General features: G+C 34.8%; 2 protein-coding genes across 2 annotated transcripts; one reads left to right on the forward strand and one right to left on the reverse strand.

The window, feature by feature from the left end:
- The first annotated feature begins 592 nt into the window (after positions 1-592).
- On the forward strand, positions 593-9,349 carry Polr2A (RNA polymerase II subunit RpII215). Its single transcript, XM_090102877.1, has 7 exons — positions 593-700; positions 1,004-1,273; positions 1,357-1,663; positions 3,326-3,617; positions 3,736-7,163; positions 7,315-7,506; positions 7,757-9,349. The coding sequence occupies exons 1-7, from the start codon at positions 620-622 to the stop codon at positions 8,875-8,877; spliced, it is 5,691 nt and encodes a 1,896-aa protein (XP_089959003.1). The 5' UTR covers positions 593-619; the 3' UTR covers positions 8,878-9,349.
- Positions 9,350-10,928: 1,579 nt separating this feature from the next.
- Positions 10,929-15,403, reverse strand: nAChRbeta1 (nicotinic acetylcholine receptor beta1). The gene is made up of 9 exons (XM_090102879.1): positions 15,343-15,403; positions 14,388-14,524; positions 14,055-14,209; positions 13,756-13,846; positions 13,249-13,596; positions 12,973-13,166; positions 12,730-12,888; positions 12,090-12,354; positions 10,929-12,007 (listed from the first exon to the last, which is right to left on the reverse strand). The coding sequence occupies exons 1-9, from the start codon at positions 15,401-15,403 to the stop codon at positions 11,843-11,845; spliced, it is 1,575 nt and encodes a 524-aa protein (XP_089959005.1). The 3' UTR covers positions 10,929-11,842.
- Positions 15,404-18,751: the final 3,348 nt, after the last annotated feature.

Here is an 18,751-nt window from a genome sequence, read left to right on the forward strand (position 1 = left end):
AATTTCAACAAAATTATTATTTTTGTAATATCGATATGGTTACATCCCTTTAGAGCGATTGTATTATTACGTATATGTATAGAGATTTTTCTGTGTAATCGATGTATGTGTGCAAAAACATGCTAGTCTGTCCATTTTGTAATAGTTTGAGTTTGTAAGACACAAATTATTTTTGTGAATGTGTGATAGTGTTTCAAAGTGTGAGTTACCCTCCCCGCACCAAAACCGGCAGAAAGTTTAGTTAGAACATTTGCCAGCGTGCTCCATCCATTACTTAATGATCTAAGCCACAGAAGTACACGCACACATTTTTTTATTAGTTAGTTTTTTATCAAAAGCAATGTCGTCTGTAGCTTCTTTTAGTAAAATTTTCAAACTTTTAAGTAATTTTCCTGTAGGACCTATTAAAATATGGTGCAAAATTCTAAAGAATTTTAAATTGGATTTTTTACCCTTTACAGAAATATAGATAATGATCACAGATGCAGAACAATAAAAGTGGTAATGAATAATGATAGATTTATTCTATTTTTATTTTATCTATGGGTTCACTACATGCTCTGTGGTCGTCTGTGGTCTTCACGCGTTTGTCAATAGTCAATCACGAAAGGTCGCCAAAATGGCGACTACGTGTGATTCGAAGGCGCCTTTGCGCCAAGTAAAAAGAGTACAGTTTGGTATATTATCGCCAGATGAAATCGTAAGTATAATAAATTCGTAATTTAGAACTTTAAGACTGGGTTTAAATAATAATTGTAAACCTTTTTACGTCTGGGAAAATATTGTGCAACTAATAATTATTATTCTATCTAATCTATCTACTACCTGCGTCGTGTTTTCCTTGCAATGCTACATAAACAACTGTAATACTCTATTCATAACGAAACTTTGTAACTTTTTACATTATTTTAGATTTATATCAAAATAGACTGCATATTTTTGAAAATCATAGTGTTATTATCATTGAGATGAAATCAGTTATAATTTATATTAAATTTTGCAGCGACGGATGTCAGTTACAGAAGGGGGCATACGCTTCCCTGAAACCATGGAAGGAGGAAGACCTAAGCTGGGTGGCCTCATGGACCCTCGACAAGGGGTGATTGATAGGACATCCAGATGTCAAACCTGCGCTGGTAACATGACTGAATGTCCTGGTCATTTTGGACATATAGACTTGGCAAAGCCAGTGTTCCACATTGGATTTATAACAAAAACCATAAAAATTTTGAGATGTGTCTGCTTTTACTGTTCAAAACTTCTTGTCAGCCCGGTAATAATGTGATTGAATATTAATTACTTTGTTTTTGGAATTTGGACAATATCAAAGGAATAATGTTGATGTATTTATTTCAGACAAATCCAAAAATTAAAGAAGTGGTTATGAAATCTAAGGGTCAGCCTCGTAAACGGTTGACATATGTTTATGACTTATGTAAAGGTAAAAATATTTGTGAGGGTGGTGAAGACATGGATATTGGAAAGGAAGGAGAAGAAGGGAAAAGGGGAACAGGGCATGGTGGCTGTGGTCACTACCAGCCATCTATTAGAAGGCAAGGTTTGGATCTTACTGCAGAATGGAAACATGCTAATGAAGACACACAAGAGAAGAAAATAACAATTACGGCAGAAAGAGTTTGGGAAATACTTAAACAGATTACAGGTAATAAAATGAGTTTCATTTGGGAAAAGTGTTTTCTTACATTATATTATATTCAATTCAAGAATCATACCATATATATTATACAGGTGAAACATCAAGGAATTGGCACAAGGATTACTAATATTTTTAGTAATAGAGATGAAATAAATAATTAATTAATTATTTTAATAATGACTATATACATATATGTACCACAATTATGCCTGATTGCATGATGAATTTTACATAATTCCAAATTTTGATCATATTTTAATTAGGATTATGATAGGACCATTATTTTGAATGTACAGTAGAAAAATCTATACTAATATTATAGTTAAAGCGCTAATCTCGGGAATTACTGGTCCGATTTAAAAAATCTTTCGGTGTTAGATAGCTCATTTATCGAGGATTTTTTTTTTTGCTTATTTTAATTTATCATCACGGTACGACCAACAGGAGTTGAGCCACGGGGGTGAAACCGCACGGAGCAGCTAGTTGAATATAAATTGAATGAATAGATATACTGTATTTTGAATTTTGATCTACTGATGAAGAAAATCATTCCCTACATACCTACAAATTATATTTTTAAATTGCTTCAACAAAGATGATTTTGACAGCTTTTGGGTTTATTGCAATAAATATGAAAAACCTTTCTATCCCTAAAATTATTGTGTACTAGATTTCCGCCCGCGGCTTCGCCCGCGTTTTCAAAGGAAAACCCGCATAGTTCCCGTTCCCGTGGGATTTCCGGGATAAAACCTATCCTATGTGTTAATCCAAGTTACCCTCTATATGTGTGCTTAATTTCATTGTAATCGGTTCAGTAGTTTTTACGTGAAAGAGTAACAAACATCCATACATCCATACATCCATACATCCATACATCCTTACAAACTTTCGCCTTTATAATAGTTGTGTATATTTGTAGAACAAAATAAACTGAAAAGGCAAAAATATACACTACATGTTGCAGTTTAACAGATTAACCAGCTCCATCCTAACTACTAAACCTGAATAATATCAAAATGTTGAAATTGATATTTTTGGTTTTATGGCATTCAAATGCTTTATAAATATTAAGGCGAACCGCAATCGCCGGTACAGCCTGAAAATCAGCGCTGCTTTTGTGCAGCATTTTGCTGAGGCTTTATCCGTTTGCCTAATTTTAAGATAAATTGTGTAATGTTTGTCTGTTTTTTTTTGGCAATAAATTTCTTTTCTTTCTTTCTTTCTTTCATATAAATAAGAATAGAAAAAAAAATATTAAAATGATTGACTTGCTGATGTTGCAGCTACATATTTATTTGATTAAAATTTTCATAAAAATTAAAATCTAATCAGTCACATCTAAATTACACATTATTCACTCACTTTGTATTTTTTTGTGTGTGTATATGCAAACAAACAAAGAAATACCAATATTATTGTAGATATAAAGTAGGTACATACAGTTAATATAATGGTTGACCAAGTAGTTCAATGATTCAGATCTAAATTATTTGCCTTGCTACTTTTACCTAATCAAGGTCTTTGATTCATAACTGATATAGATTTTGTTTATTCATTTATTTTTTACATAATGGTATTAGTTACATTATCAATTTCTTAATACAGCATAGTTTATTGACATTTCTCATCGTGTATACTGATGTGTTTTTTTCAATTGTTTCTTTGTAGATGAAGAATCCTTTATCCTTGGTATGGATCCTAAGTTTGCAAGACCAGATTGGATGATTGTAACTGTATTGCCAGTTCCACCACTATCTGTAAGACCTGCTGTTGTTATGTTTGGATCAGCCAAAAATCAAGATGATTTGACACACAAACTTGCTGACATTATTAAAGCTAACAATGAACTGATGAGAAATGAACAGACTGGAGCTGCAGCCCACGTACTTGCAGATAATATTAGAATGTTACAATTTCATGTTGCTACTTTTGTGGATAATGATATGCCAGGAATGCCAAAGTAAGTTTGTGGTGTAAAATAAATTATATTTGGTAATCTCGTTTGATCACTGTATAGTATTGACTATTGAGTATATTTTGTTTATTCTTGAATATTAATAATGTTGATTATTTTTCAGAGCTATGCAGAAATCCGGAAAACCACTTAAAGCTATTAAAGCACGTTTAAAAGGCAAAGAAGGAAGAATTAGAGGGAATCTTATGGGAAAACGAGTCGACTTTTCAGCACGAACTGTAATCACACCTGATCCCAATTTACGTATTGATCAAGTAGGTGTGCCAAGATCAATAGCTCAAAATTTGACATTCCCTGAATTAGTCACACCTTTCAACATAGACAGAATGCAGGAACTTGTAAGAAGAGGTAATGCACAGTATCCAGGAGCAAAATATATAGTTCGTGACAATGGAGAGAGAATTGATTTAAGGTTTCATCCAAAACCTTCAGATCTTCATTTACAATATGGTTATAAAGTTGAACGTCATTTAAGAGACGATGATTTGGTGATATTCAACCGGCAACCCACGCTACACAAAATGAGTATGATGGGTCATAGAGTTAAAGTATTGCCTTGGTCAACATTCCGTATGAATTTAAGTTGTACATCTCCATATAATGCTGATTTTGATGGAGATGAAATGAATCTTCATGTACCACAATCAATGGAAACCCGTGCCGAGGTTGAGAATATCCACATAACACCCAGACAGATTATTACCCCACAAGCCAATAAGCCTGTCATGGGTATTGTACAAGATACCTTAACAGCTGTAAGAAAAATGACAAAAAGAGATGTCTTCCTTACCAAAGAACAAGTTATGAACCTTCTCATGTTCTTACCCACATGGGATGGTAAAATTCCACAACCTTGTATATTGAAACCAACACCACTTTGGACTGGTAAACAAATTTTCACTTTAATTATTCCTGGAAACGTAAACATGGTTCGAACACATTCCACTCATCCTGATGAGGAAGATGATGGCCCATACAAATGGATTTCACCAGGGGATACAAAAGTTGTTGTTGAACATGGAGAGTTGCTAATGGGTATTTTGTGTAAAAAGTCTTTGGGTGCTTCTGCTGGTTCACTTTTACATATTTGCATGTTGGAGTTAGGCCACGAAACTGCTGGCCGTTTCTATGGTAATATTCAAACAGTAATCAACAACTGGCTACTTCTGGAAGGTCACTCCATTGGTATAGGAGACACTATTGCTGATCCTCAAACATACCAAGAAATCCAACGTGCAATCGTTAAAGCCAAAGACGATGTAATAGAGGTTATTCAAAAAGCGCATAATATGGAGTTGGAGCCTACGCCTGGTAATACATTAAGGCAGACTTTCGAAAATCAAGTGAATCGCATATTGAACGATGCCCGTGACAAAACTGGTGGTTCAGCTAAAAAGTCTCTAACTGAGTACAACAATCTCAAAGCTATGGTGGTGTCTGGTTCTAAAGGATCCAATATTAACATCTCTCAGGTTATTGCTTGTGTAGGACAACAAAACGTTGAAGGTAAACGAATACCATTTGGTTTTCGTAAAAGAACGTTGCCACACTTCATCAAAGATGATTACGGTCCAGAATCCAGAGGATTTGTAGAAAATTCATATCTTGCTGGCTTGACGCCATCAGAGTTTTATTTCCACGCTATGGGTGGTCGTGAGGGTCTTATCGATACTGCTGTAAAAACAGCTGAAACTGGTTATATTCAACGTCGTCTTATAAAGGCTATGGAGTCTGTAATGGTTCATTATGATGGCACAGTTCGTAATTCAGTTGGGCAACTTATCCAATTGCGTTATGGTGAAGACGGATTAGCTGGTGAAACAGTAGAGTTTCAAAATCTACCAACTATCAAATTGTCTAATAAAGCTTTTGAAAAGAAGTTCAAATTCGACCCAACCAATGAAAGATACCTCAAGAGAATTTTCAGTGAAGATATCATTAAAGAACTTACAGAATCGGGCTATGTTATTGCTGATTTAGAAAGTGAATGGGATCAATTAGGCAAAGATAGACAAGTGTTACGTGAAATTTTCCCAAGTGGCGAATCTAAAGTTGTATTGCCTTGTAATTTCAGAAGAATGATTTGGAATGTCCAAAAAATTTTCCATATCAACAAAAGATCACCTACTGACCTGAGTCCCATAAAAGTAATTCAGGGTGTAAAAGATTTATTAAAGAAGTGTGTAATTGTGGCTGGTGAAGATAGACTTTCTAAGCAAGCCAATGAGAATGCCACATTGCTATTCCAATGTCTTGTAAGGTCTACTTTGTGTACCAAATTTGTGTCAGAAGATTATAGGCTTTCAACTGAAGCATTTGAATGGTTGATAGGAGAAATAGAAACTCGTTTCCAACAAGCACAAGTAAATCCTGGTGAAATGGTTGGAGCTTTAGCTGCTCAATCTTTAGGAGAACCAGCTACACAGATGACATTGAATACTTTCCACTTTGCTGGTGTGTCATCCAAAAACGTAACTCTTGGTGTGCCACGTCTTAAGGAAATTATCAATATTTCCAAGAAACCTAAAGCTCCCTCCCTAACCGTTTTCCTTACTGGTGGTGCAGCCAGAGATGCTGAAAAGGCTAAGAACGTTCTATGCCGACTTGAACATACGACACTGCGAAAAGTCACTGCGAATACTGCTATTTACTATGATCCAGACCCACAAAACACTGTTATTGCTGAAGATCAAGAGTTTGTTAATGTGTACTATGAAATGCCTGATTTTGATCCCACTAAAATTTCACCTTGGTTATTACGTATTGAATTAGATCGTAAAAGGATGACTGATAAAAAACTTACTATGGAACAGATTGCAGAAAAAATAAATGCTGGTTTTGGTGATGATCTGAATTGTATTTTCAATGACGATAACGCTGAAAAGCTGGTACTTCGTATAAGGATTATGAACAACGAAGAAAGCAAATTCCAGGATAATGACGAGGAAACCGTTGATAAGATGGAAGATGATATGTTCCTGAGATGTATAGAGGCTAATATGCTTTCTGACATGACACTGCAGGGTATTGAAGCCATTGCAAAAGTGTACATGCATTTACCACAGACTGAAGCTAAAAAACGTATTATTATTACGGAACAGGGTGAATTTAAAGCCATCGCCGAATGGTTGTTGGAAACTGACGGAACATCCCTAATGAAAGTACTTTCTGAACGTGATGTAGATCCAGTGAGGACATTCAGTAACGATATTTGTGAAATTTTCCAAGTTTTGGGTATAGAGGCTGTACGTAAATCTGTGGAGAAAGAAATGAACGCTGTGTTACAATTTTACGGTCTATACGTAAACTATCGCCACTTGGCTTTGCTTTGTGACGTAATGACTGCTAAAGGTCATCTTATGGCTATCACACGTCACGGTATTAACAGACAAGACACTGGCGCCTTGATGAGATGTTCTTTTGAGGAAACAGTAGATGTACTATTAGATGCAGCAAGCCATGCTGAGGTGGATCCTATGAGAGGAGTATCGGAAAACATCATTATGGGACAACTTCCAAGAATGGGAACAGGTAAATGATATTTATTTTTTTAATTTAATATTCAAACAGAAATTTAATTATAATTATGTTATCTCATGTCTTTTAAAACATCATATTATAATGTTTTACTTGTTTTAATATGTCAGATTAATAATTATTAATTATAAACCATTTATTTTAGGATGCTTTGATTTATTGCTTGATGCTGAGAAATGTAAACATGGAATGGAGATGGGCGGTCTCGGTGTTGGTATGGGAGTCGGCGGTGGAATGTTCTTTGGAGTTGGTACACCTTCCATGACTCCCTTGATGACTCCATGGTCAAATCAAAACACGCCCGGATATGGAAGCAGCGTTTGGTCTCCTGGTCAAGGTAAAATATATTTTCTTTCATGTATTTAAAATAAGTAGTTAACATATATTAAATATTTGAAGTAGCTCAATTTGATCTTGATCAAAATCACATTTTATAAAGCTTATTGAAAGCTCACTTAATTGAAAATACTTTTGTTAAACATACCTAAATATAAACATTTTATTATTAATTTTCCTTACAATCTGAAGGTATATCTTGATAAATAAATAAATGAACATATATTAATAACTAATGTTATTGTTTTCAGTCGGCAGCAGCATGACACCGGGGCCATCATTTTCACCATCGGGCGCATCGGACGCGTCGGGCATGTCCCCGTCGTACAGCGCGTGGTCTCCGCAGCCCGGCTCGCCCGGCTCCCCCGGCGCTCCGCTCTCCCCGTACGCGTCTCCCGCGGGAGCTTCGCCATCTTACTCCCCCACCAGCCCCATATACGTCGGCGCTTCGCCCAGCCTCACGCCTACGTCACAAAACTACTCTCCCACGAGCCCGTCCTACTCGCCCACGTCGACGCACTACTCCCCGACCTCGCCGATCTACACCCCGACCTCACCCAGTTATTCTCCGACTTCTCCGGGCTATTCGCCGACGTCACCGTCCTATTCACCGACTTCGCCGAGCTATTCGCCGACGTCGCCGAGTTATTCACCTACGAGTCCGGCGTACTCACCCACATCGCCCAGTTATTCGCCGACATCACCGAGCTACTCGCCGACCAGTTCGTCTTATTCGCCGACAAGTCCGTCTTTCTCCCCTACGAGCAGGGTGTACTCGCCCACGTCTCCCGCTTACTCTCCGTCGTCTCCTAGCTATTCCCCTAACGGCCCGGTGTACAGTCCAGCATCGCACAGCTATTCTCCATCGTCACCCAATTACACGCCGGCTTCTCCGGCATATTCGCCTACGAGTCACTCGTACTCTCCTACATCGCCACAGTATTCCCCGACCTCGCCCAGCTACTCACCGTCCTCTCCGAAGTACTCACCGCCGTCTCCAAAGTATTCGCCTACATCTCCTTCCTTATCGGGAGGAAGCCCGACTTATTCGAGCCCCCAATATTCTCCCACGAGTCCACAATATTCACCGAGTCCAGCTTATTCTCCATCTTCCCCGCAGCACTCTGGCAGTACTCATTATTCACCGTCATCTCCAAACTACTCGCCTTCGTCGCCGAACTATTCGTCGCCAGGCTACTCGCCATCTTCCACCAAGTATTCCCCGACGTCGCCCACATTCACGCCCACTTCTCACAATTATTCCCCGCTATCTCCCGCTTACTCGCCGTCATCGGGCGGTCCTTCATCATATTCTCCTACTTCTCCTACTTTTACACCTACATCGCCTACATATGATGATGGTGATGATTAAACTTGAAAAATATTTTAAGTTAGTTAAAAATATGACACTAAGCACACAAATATTTTATTGTTATTTGGGTATTTTTATTATTTCATTATATAGAGTAAGTTTCATGTACAATATTGAGTAATATTCACAAGGACTTTATGACACCATTTTTCCCGTTCCCAAAGTTATCAGCATCTGGTTGCCATTTCCCTGTAATAATAATTACTCGATGAATAAAGATCGTCATGATAATCATAATTATTTATAAGTATTACTTTTGTTATATTTTAAGGAATTATAAAAATATTTGATCTATTTTGAATAAAAAAAAAATAATACAAAACCTCTTGACAAGTTATAAAAATATCTAAAATGTACTCTGAATAAACACACAGTGGTTATGACTGTAACCATTATTAGTTATTACTTATTAGGCCATAAAAATAAATGTTAATTAGTACGTGTTTCAAAATAAAGAATTTGTAATAATGGATCTTGTTTTGTTTTTTTTTTTTAACTTTGTTCTTGGTTTGTTATATAATTCCGAAATAAAAAATATTTTTTATCATCAATACCAATATGTATAGTAATAGGGCTGCATTCGGCAACATGGATAACACTTCTATATCTATAAGCAGTGGCAGTTTCAATTTTTGAAATGTGTCTTGTCTATGTGATTGGTTATTTGGTTCATACTAATTGAATAATATCTTTGATTTCATCCTGTTTTTCATTATTATTTAAAATCTTGTTCAGCTTTTGAACAGGTTATGTATTGATTTATACTAGAAATAAATTAACAGGAAAGGATAGGTAGAGAAAAACACTATAATATCATAATAAAAGCCCACTGCAGTGTTGTACAGTTTAATATCATTCTAAGTACATAATAATATGATTTAAATATCCCATGGAATAAATCTTATTTGTGAGCAAAAAAATTATATATTGTTAGACGTAACTCTCAATATTTTTCGAATGAATAGTTGTCAATAAATATAGTTGTCACTATTACCTGTCTGAACATGCCTAGCTGTCGAATACTATAAAATGCCGCTTTCCTTTGACTCGTGGCGCATACGTACGTTGTTTATACGACGTTCGACCCAACTACCCTCACTTTGCTAATAGTCGTTGACTTGCTATCAACTTCCTACATCAATAATTAGGTAGCTGTGCAGAATCGCAGTACATTCTTATTACATTCAAACTAATATTTAACCCGGCCTCGCGTATAATTTCTAACAAAACAATGACTTTACTTTTTTATTTGTTAGCTGAATTTGAAAGGATAACGGCATTAAACGTTATTAGACAATATAAGTACAATATATTGTGATGAACATAATTTCTGGATACACCTACTTTGTAGTGGTGGCCTGATAATAACTAATTATCTGTTTATAGAAGGCTGGATTTGGTTTGAGCTGTGTATCTTTGATATAAGTAGGTAGGTACCTAAAATTTGCAGTACTTAATCCTAATTTTAACCAAATACTATGGGCAGCACCTAAGTTTAGTTGTTAGAATTAGGTAGATAAATTTTAGCGTTACGTCTCTATTATTATAATAAATTTATTTGTAGGAAAATATGGGAGCAATAATATAATTAATATAATTAAATTTCTGAAAAAAAAAAATTGGTTGTTTGTAAGGTAGGTTTACGATCGAGATGTTTACGTGATAACATAATGCAGTGGCAGCGCTCGAGATGAGACGGGAGATCGGTCCGTCTCTCTCTCGTTATACCTGCGAACGCGCTCGTGAGGTTTTGGTGTGACACAAGTTTCTGAACATGTCACCCGACTAAAACGATTTTAAAAACGTTATCACGTTAAAAACAACAGCATTTCGGCGCGTAAGTGAAATGTTATAACTACTTACATTAATTACGCTGTATAGTACTACTGTCGACTAAATAAAATTCCATTCTATTCTAAAACACATTAACAAGGAAGACAAATCTATTGTAAGTAGGTATAACCTATAAATTAATATAAAAACAAACAACATTTATTATTATCTTCTTTAGGTAGGTACTTTTATTATATGTATTTAAATTTTATTTTATATTACCGGCGATGGCAATTCAAGTGTAAATGCATAAGTAGGTACTTAGTTAATGCAATGAAATCAAAATTGTATAAAATCTAATTTCGTTGTTGTTATAACGAAGCCAAGAGTAACTAGTTTGGTACCTAGCAATGGTACCTATTAGTATTTAGCGGAACTCTATAATCACAGAGTACCTAACAACTTTATGTTTAAATCGAAGCAACAGAATAAAGAAAATATCATTCTTATTATTAAGGTTTTTATTTGGTTTAGATAGATGCTTCACCAGAATTGTCACCACTGACGCCTTAAATATCTAAATTAACACTCGAAAATCTACTTGATATCCAATTTGACAAAGTATAAAATTACATAAAGTTGTCACGGTGGATTCTTTTAATAAAACGAACACAGCCATTTCATAATTCTATCAGTTACTTTTAAAACTACTTATGTTAGGTACACAGCTAAGCGCTAAGGGTATTCAATATATTCAAAATTTGGTATCTAAAAACACACTTTAATGTCATACACACAAATAACAATATATTTGAGCCTTTTACATCATAAATTTAAGTTAAGCGAAGATTTAATAGATTTGATTGATTGAGCATAAATTTTACGAATTCAAACATGTTAACAAAGAATTAGTTTTTTTTAATAAATATAGAACAATAGTAAATATAATCAAATAATAAAACAAATATCATCACTAATTTTAGTTTACATTTTTCAGTAGCTTGTTGTAACTATGATCATGAATATTATTACATTTAAACGCAATTTTATTGTTGTCAACTCGTCACTTAGTAGGCGATAAGAAATAATATTATCATTACCTAGCATGACTTAAAATAAATCTATTTTTTTAGATATAGTTAGTTTCAACTTTATTTATAGCCATATTATCCAAGGGTTGGAATTTGAAGTTTTATTTTCCTCTGTAGATTTCGATGATTCGGTCTTGATCAACGTATTCAAAGATATGTGGGGCGTCCATTAATATTCCAACAGTACCGGCTGTCGTCACTAAGAAAAATATGTAGAGCTGAAGTCTATCGATCACCATTGCGACGTATTTCCAATCTTCTCGAGTCTAAAATAAATAATGAAAATTAAACAACCTCTTACTAGTTACATTTCCTATAAGTTTTTTTTTTATAGCAGTATGACGTTACCTGGATGTAAAGGTCTTCGTTTCGTAAGTGTTCTGCGATGAATTCAACAGCCTCAGTCGCTTTAGCCGCTTCAGGTGATAATAGTAATGAATCAGAGCTCTCCGACTCCCGTCTCTCTCCAAGTCCAAGGCCGCCGAGAGCGCCAAGCCCACCGAGGGCTCCAACCTCTCCCCCTCCACCAGCAGCTCGACTTATCTTGCAATTTGGGTGATGTAAATCTGATAACTCCATTGCTTCCATTTTACTTTGCTTCGCTCCGATGGCGCTGTTGATAATTAAATAGATACGAGTTTGTACTTTTTCATATACTTTTTATACGCGCTATTTGTATTTTAAAATATACCTAGAATGCAATGATGGAGAACTGCCTACTGTGGAAAAAAAACTATTGATAACGTTTAAGTACCATTTGTTCCCAACGAGTAACACCCTCAAATGTCACACTGTTACTCGATGGGATTTTTTTCTGAAAAAATTCCCAACCGGTCACACTACCAGTCACACTGTTACTCGATGGGAATTTCTTCAGAAAAAAATCCCAACCAGTCACACTGTTACTCGATGGGAACATCGCATTATAATAGTAATATTTTAAGTAGAAATTTACTCTTTTACACGGTATATTTAATTTATAACAAACCTTATATGTTTTGGTAAATCATGAGGAGCAGCAGCGTGCGGTGGTGCGCCCATTCCAGGCATTTCCATCATCCATCTGAGTCGCGTCTTACGGGGTCGTCGCATTATTAAAAGAGTCGGTAAATAGTTGAGGAAGACGCTGCGTATCCAAAGAGGCATTCTGCAAGGTTTATATTTTTTTGTAACTGAAATGTACATAATATATTTTTATGTCGTACAACAACATACTTTGAATGATGTTTACCTGTGCGTTCTTGGGCCTCGGAAATTCCAGTTAATAATAATTACAGTGACGAGAATACTCACAGTATTCATAATAAATGTAAACAACAAATATTTGGCAATAAGTGGAAGCACTAGAGACGTCGGTGGAAGAATCTTTGACACAAGCAATAGGAACACAACCAACGATAGAAGAATACTGATACCCAGGGTTACCTAAAACAAAAGAAGGTGGTAAATAAACATAATATAGTTACTTAAGTTGTATTAAAACGAAAAGCTTTAAATTTATACCAACCTTTTCTCCGGCTTCAGCAGGTAGGTAAAATACAAGAACGCAGAGGAATGAGATTAGCACAGTTGGCAAAATTAAATTAACGGTATAAAATAGAGTTTTCCTTCTTATGATTATGTAAAAGGTAATATCGGTTTCCGTTGGATGGTTGCCTTCATAAATATTCAAATAAGCGGGTACTTCTATTATATCCCAGGTTCCAGATTTCCAGTAATCAGAAAGATCGACAAAGTTTTTATTGTTGTATAGTGCAAGGGATACTTGATCGCCATTGAAAGTCCAAGAGCCAAATTTCATAATGCATGTTTGTTGATCAAATGGAAAATAGGTAACATCAATTGTACATGAGCTCTGCAAAAAAATTGTTTATTTATTTGTATAGGTATTTCATAAATTAAAATCTTATTCAAAACTTTTTCATGCGTAATAATTTTTTGATGAAATTTGGTGATGATATGGAAATATCGAATTATATAAGTATAGCAGCTTTATATGGAAGCTACTGATTACCTGATAAATAGCCGGTGGTACCCAAAGAACTTCTCCATTTGGATAAATTAGCACGTTGGATTTATAACGGACTTCATAGTTGCCATCGGCGCTAAAAAATGAAATAATTTTGTAAATATTTAATTAAATGTAAACATTTACACTACAATGGTATTTTCTTAATTGATTTACTATTCTTTAGATTTTAAAAGAATGAAGGCAGTGCATTTGCAAAACTTTACACTGGCAGTACATTACTGAACCATGACATAATATTATGTTGTTAAATTATTATGTTTCAGAATATTTGTAACACTTACTTGTTGAAAAGTACTATATCCGGTTTCCAAACTTTATCAGGGGGTAATCGAAGTACTCCGATGCCACCATAATCAGCCTCATCCCACATTAATTGGTAGTCCATCCATACTAAACGCAGCCATACATTTGATTTCATGATTTGATTTTTCTCGTTCTGTAAAAAATATCAATTATAATTATTCAATAAATTATAATATGTATCTATCATAATCTTATCTTAACGTTGCGATCGTGATGTTCGGATGTCGTCATAATTAGCTTTTTAAATTTCAACAGGAAGAAGGACCAGTTTCAAACTTGAATGATGTGGGATGCAATATTTTTTTACTTACAACATTAATGAGTTGAACAAAGGCAAGGCCAAAGCGAACGTCTACTTTTTGCGTCATGTTCTGGACAGGTCGGATGAGTTTGTTGTACCCGCGAAAAAGATCGCGGACCAACCGCTCCTCGTCCTCCGAACACCATCCTGTAAAATTACAATTCATAATTATTCTATTAGTAGGTAATTGTATGCACTTATGCACTTTGATTAAAAAAAAAAAACTTCAGACTGGAAACAATCTTAAGCTCATAAATAAACATTGCTTTGACTTTTGTTATTTACCAAACATTATCTTATTTAATCTAACTTTGGAAGTTATTGTAATTCTTGTCAATAGATTATCACATAATTGAATGAATACCTAGATTGGTATCATCAGTGGTAGTTGCCACTGAAGAAGTTAAAGAAGACGAAGAAGTTATAACTAGTATACACATTTTAAATATATACTATAAAATGAAGGAAGAATTTATGTGGGTCACAACTCGCAATGTTTTAAAAATTCACACCATTTGATGCTGCAGCCACGGCAGATCAATAGGGAGCAAAACGTAAGATTAAGTAGTGTACATAGATCAATTCATGTTCAATTCAAGGACTAAAAGAAAATGAGTTCTTTAAATATTGAAAAAGTGAAAGTGCTAATTATACAAAGTAAGTATTTCGTAAAATTTGGTGTTCTGTTATTAAGATTTAATATTGTTATGGACTGCAATATAATTATTTATGTTTGTAGGATTTTTATATCCTAATTATTTAAAACACAGATTTAATAATCATAAATCAAGCATATAATCAGAACCTACAATGTACATATTACCTACTCTTATTCTAATTTTTCCGTTTCACATTTCAATATTGGTGTTCAATTTCATGTAATCAATGTTTATTAGGAAGAGGATACTTTATATTTAGGATTTCATTTCATACATCAAAAATAATATAGTAACATATGTAAGTACCTGTATAAAGTGCGGCTAAGAGAGCTAACGCGAGCAAGGGGGCACGCGAGCCCGCCAACATGGCGCTGGCCACTGCCGCACGCGGCCGCGCCGCGCCCCTTGGCGGCGTGCGCCGGCCTGCCGCACGCCGGCGCCGCACATCTTTCATCTAACTCGCTTAATACCATTGATTCTCAACAAATTTTGTATTATAATCATAAAGGACGTGCCGCAGAATCTGTGATTTTACAAAGAGATGCACGATAGATGTTTTGTTTGACGTGTATTCAGCAAAAGGATTTTAGGTTCTCCTATGTAATTACGAATTCATTAAACTGTAAAAAATGTTTTACAAATAGCTGCACCACTGAATAAGGATAATTTTCAAAACCACTGAACTAAATAAATAGTGGAATAGGTTAAGTAAGTAACATATAGGTAAATAGCCTCCGACTCGCGTTTGAAGTTGTAGGGAATAAGGATACAGTGGTAATGTTTAGGTGCACATACTTATGGTTTAAATGTACATAATAAATATATTTATTAAAAAAAATATTTTTGGATTAACTAGTTGTGCCAAAATCCAAAAACAAGTAGATAATATTTATCCTATAATGTTGCTAGGAGCTTGTATAGGATAGAGAACCGAAATGTCGAATCTAACCTACGAAATATTTTAAGGAATTTATTAATTCTTTATTAAAAACTCGCTGTTAAATCAGATTTTTTTCCATACATATGTATAGACATAATATATATTTTATTTTTACCCGGACCACGAAAGAAGGAAGGGACCCAATTCATTTGTTGGATTTTGACTTTAGCTTTGGTTGTAGGTAATCATCAGAATAATAATTGTTGTAGTGACATAGGCTACATAGATAAGCAGTCGGGTTTTTGGATTTCATGATATGTATTAAGTAGTGCTCTGCATATATATTATCTACATCAGTGCGTTTCTCATTTTGTCCTGGGTATTTTTTGCCATGTAGGTCGAAAATCGAAGCAAATATTCAATATTTATATTACAAATAGTTACTTACTGCATTTTTTTTTCAGGATAAATTAAGGTTAAAGTGTTGTCTTACTACAGTACGTTACCTTATTTATTATATCTTATTCAGATTCGTAATTTCATGATAACAGCTAAAGAGTATAAAAATAAAAGAAATTTGTAATTATCTTTGCAATGTAATGGAAATTATCTTTGCAATGTACTATTTAGAAGTATTTTAATTTGTCTCGTACCTACTTACCAACTACTGAGTTACTGACCTACCGTAGGTATGAGCTTTCTCTCTATATCTATGTCTAGATATTATTGCCTGCTTTAATAGCTTATTTTTGGTCTGATAAACAGAAGTAGAAACAAATTTAAAATATGTAGATCTATGGAAATATAGATATTTGTTGTTAATCATAAACAGTTTTTGTTTTTAAAACTCCCCGTCGCGGTCGTATTTCAACTACCAAATAAATCTAGTTATGTAACTTAGGTATGCTATTGTACAATATAAGTAAACAATCTTAAGCTGCCTTATATAATCATATTATGCTTAATCGCATAATGGGTTGGCATGTTAATTAACTATAATCTGTGTAATAGAGATTATCGGAGAATTATTTATCTGTTTATTCTTGAACAGAAGACGAGTGACTACTGACTGGTATATATAGTAATTTAATAAAAAAATGAGATAATTGAATTATTCATAGTTATGTGAATTTACATATCAATAACTTAATTATCTTTGATCTTTTTTATGTAATACTAGCTGTTGCCCGCGACTTCGTCCGCGATTCGGTCGTTTTTCGTCATTCGTCGTTTAAAAAAAATACGTGACACTTTATTTTTGAATGTTCTTAATTGTCTCTTATAAAATTTAACTACATTAAAATTGAATACTCTGATAAGAAAATCTTAAAATCATCGAAAATCATAGACATCGAATATCTGAGGAAAACATGAATGAATGTGATTTAAATTCTACATTTCTTAGTAATTAAAATAATAATCTAAATTAAATGTAGATTAACAGTTTGAGCGCACCATTATAGAATATGTACCTAAGTAATAAATTACGTTAGTTTACATAGTAACTTTACTAAAAACACGATGACTTTCTTTCGCGCTTGGTACCACAAACTAAACATGTTTGTGGTACGTGGCCCGCGTCACTTTACCCCCCACGAGTTCCCCTCCGTTGCTATGCGAAAATACATTCGTCGCCCTACTGTAGGAAAAATTGTAATACTGCGGCCTGGGCGTTATAACACGCTCAGGGAATTCCTGAGTGCTGATAGACTTCCGTCTATCGGCATTTATACCAATTTTATATTAATATCACCATCTTGAGGAAAAGCTTCTAATGTCGATTTAAAACGCATATATACGGATTAACCTGATGAATTAACATGTTCTAAAATTGTGAAATGAGTTCAGTTTTAAATTCGAGAAATATTGATTTCTTGTATTCGATTATTCGTCGTAGTCGAATACAAAATATATTTAAAGAAACTTAGGTTGGCCTTCAGGCAAAAGGGATCCTATCAAATGATAAACTTGACCTTGTATCTTAAAAGTAAGAATGAAAGGAGCATCTAATAATTGTTGAGCACCAAAGGATCATTTAAAACGCAATACTATAAGAGCTAATATTGTCTAAGAACTGTTTAGATTGCACATGTTCCTCTAAAACTTAAAAGTAGTGATTTCAAAGGTTCCGTCGTATCTTCAAACGAAAGCCGACTCCTTACTCCACTTTAAAGCATTACAAAAAGAACATACTACGTTAATATCGCCTATACAGAAGATGATCTGTAATCAATTGTGAGGTTATAAGCAAACCCACTTTTATATTATTTTGTCGGACCACACCACCGAATTTGTAGATTGATCTTCTATGTTTACCTCTAAGTCATTAAGACTATGTCGAAATCTGTCTGCAATAAGACGGGCCTCTCGCTATTCGTCCGTTTAAAGAGACCAATAGTTTCAATTCTTAATCTTTCATTAAACAAACTTATTAATCGTTCTTGTCTCAAATAATGGTAATATTCGCGTCCCTACTCTAGTCATTGCTTATGCTCATGTTCATCTTCGAGAGATCGAATAATATTATGGTGCACCCTATTATTTGTCAAACGGTCTTCATATTGAGTAAAAGTTTCAGAATTCTCGAGATAAAATATGACGATCGTGATCAGCTGTGAGACGTAATTCCCTCTCAGTGAGGGTTTCATTCTCACGGGATAGTACAATATGCCATTTGCGATCAGCTGTGAGACGTTATATATACCCTCAGTGAAGGTTTCGGTCTCACAGGATAGTACATGCCGTTCGCGGTCAGCTGTGAGCCGCAATTCTCGTTGTGAAGCGGTTTCAGGTTCGGCATAACACATGTTGTTTTCGGTCAATAGTAAGCCTCTT

Source organism: Colias eurytheme, chromosome 6 (genome assembly GCF_061535395.1).
Source record: "Colias eurytheme isolate Ceu_HAF_F1 chromosome 6, ilColEury1 Martin Lab GWU primary, whole genome shotgun sequence".
NCBI lineage: Eukaryota > Metazoa > Arthropoda > Insecta > Lepidoptera > Pieridae > Colias > Colias eurytheme.

Excerpts from the sequence above, each read along its gene's own strand:
- nAChRbeta1 (XM_090102879.1), bottom strand. The coding sequence starts at position 15,403 with ATGTTGGCGGGCTCGCGTGCCCCCTTGCTCGCGTTAGCTCTCTTAGCC. Across the intron at positions 13,597-13,755 it reads TACCACCGGCTATTTATCAG|AGCTCATGTACAATTGATGT; the intron begins GTAATCAGTAGC and ends ATTTTTTTGCAG. Across the intron at positions 12,008-12,089 it reads ACGAAGACCTTTACATCCAG|ACTCGAGAAGATTGGAAATA; the intron begins GTAACGTCATAC and ends TATTTATTTTAG.
- Polr2A (XM_090102877.1), top strand. The coding sequence starts at position 620 with ATGGCGACTACGTGTGATTCGAAGGCGCCTTTGCGCCAAGTAAAAAGA. Across the intron at positions 1,274-1,356 it reads CAAAACTTCTTGTCAGCCCG|ACAAATCCAAAAATTAAAGA; the intron begins GTAATAATGTGA and ends TATTTATTTCAG. Across the intron at positions 1,664-3,325 it reads AATACTTAAACAGATTACAG|ATGAAGAATCCTTTATCCTT; the intron begins GTAATAAAATGA and ends GTTTCTTTGTAG.